General features: G+C 69.9%; 1 protein-coding gene across 1 annotated transcript in view; it reads left to right on the top strand.

The window, feature by feature from the left end:
* MNEG_4779 (hypothetical protein) overlaps positions 1–930 on the top strand; it is a gene marked incomplete at both ends in the record, with an annotated part of 7,275 nt that overhangs the window by 5,203 nt on the left and 1,142 nt on the right. The window contains one exon of the mRNA XM_014046739.1: positions 198–698. Within this exon, the coding sequence (XP_013902193.1) occupies positions 198–698 (501 nt within the window). The remainder of the gene's footprint in view (positions 1–197; positions 699–930) is intronic.

Genomic DNA, 930 nt, shown 5'->3' with positions numbered 1-930 from the left:
GCGGCGCATTCTGCACCACACAGCTCAAAAAGTGCTGGGGTGCAGCCGACAGATGGAAGCCGCATGTTGCGTGAAAATCCCCAAGCACGAATAAACGCCGCCCCTCAGTGTCACGTTGTACGCCCCTGCCTCAAAACCGCAAGCCTTCATGCATGCATCGCCGATCCCGCTCCACCACCCATCCCTTGGACCTGCAGTACGAGCTCGCCCAGTCGGCGCTGCTCGCCGCCGACGGCGCGTGGACAGCCGCCAACAACACCTATGGCGCCAAAATGACCCAGCTCCAGGAGACCGTGCAGGGCCTTTCGCTGGCCCAGATCGGCGCCGCCGCGACGAGCGGCACGCTGCAGGGCGCCCTGTCGGACCTGCAGAAGGCGAAGCAGCAGGTCGCGTCGCTGCCCGCCCAGCTCGAGGCGGCCAAGGCCGCGCTCGCGAAATCGCAGGCCAAGGCCGCCGACGCGCGGCGCAACGCGACCGCGGCGAGCGGGGCGGCGCTGGCCGCGCAGGTCGCGTATTCGTTGGCCACCGGCGCACTGTCCAAGGCGCAGGGGGCGGAGGCGGTCGCGGCGGCGCAGCAGGTGGTGGACGACGCGCGGGAGCGGCTGGCGGCGGCCAAGGAGGCGATGGGCAAGGCACAGGCCAATGCAATCGGCGCGACCATCGGGGCGGCTGCGGCGGCGACGGCCTATGGCATAAAGGTGCGGGGCCTGCGGGGCCGGCGGGCGCGCCGCTCGCGTTGCTGACGTGTCCCGCACTTTTCGCGGCCGCTGCGGCGCCCGGACCCTGCCGGGCGGCTTTTTGGCCGCTTCACCAGGCCGCACAGCAGTCATTGTGTCGACCTCCCCCAGATCATTGTGCTGGAGACGCTCGCAACAATGCTGCTCACACTCATCATCAACGCCCCGCCCGCAGGAGCGCGCCGTCATCGCG

The sequence above is a fragment of the Monoraphidium neglectum genome, assembly GCF_000611645.1.
Source record: "Monoraphidium neglectum strain SAG 48.87 unplaced genomic scaffold scaffold00680, whole genome shotgun sequence".
In the NCBI taxonomy this organism is placed as follows: Eukaryota; Viridiplantae; Chlorophyta; class Chlorophyceae; order Sphaeropleales; family Selenastraceae; genus Monoraphidium; species Monoraphidium neglectum.
Note: the sequence above shows the minus strand (reverse complement) of the source record. Positions and strands in the feature narration are given on the sequence as shown.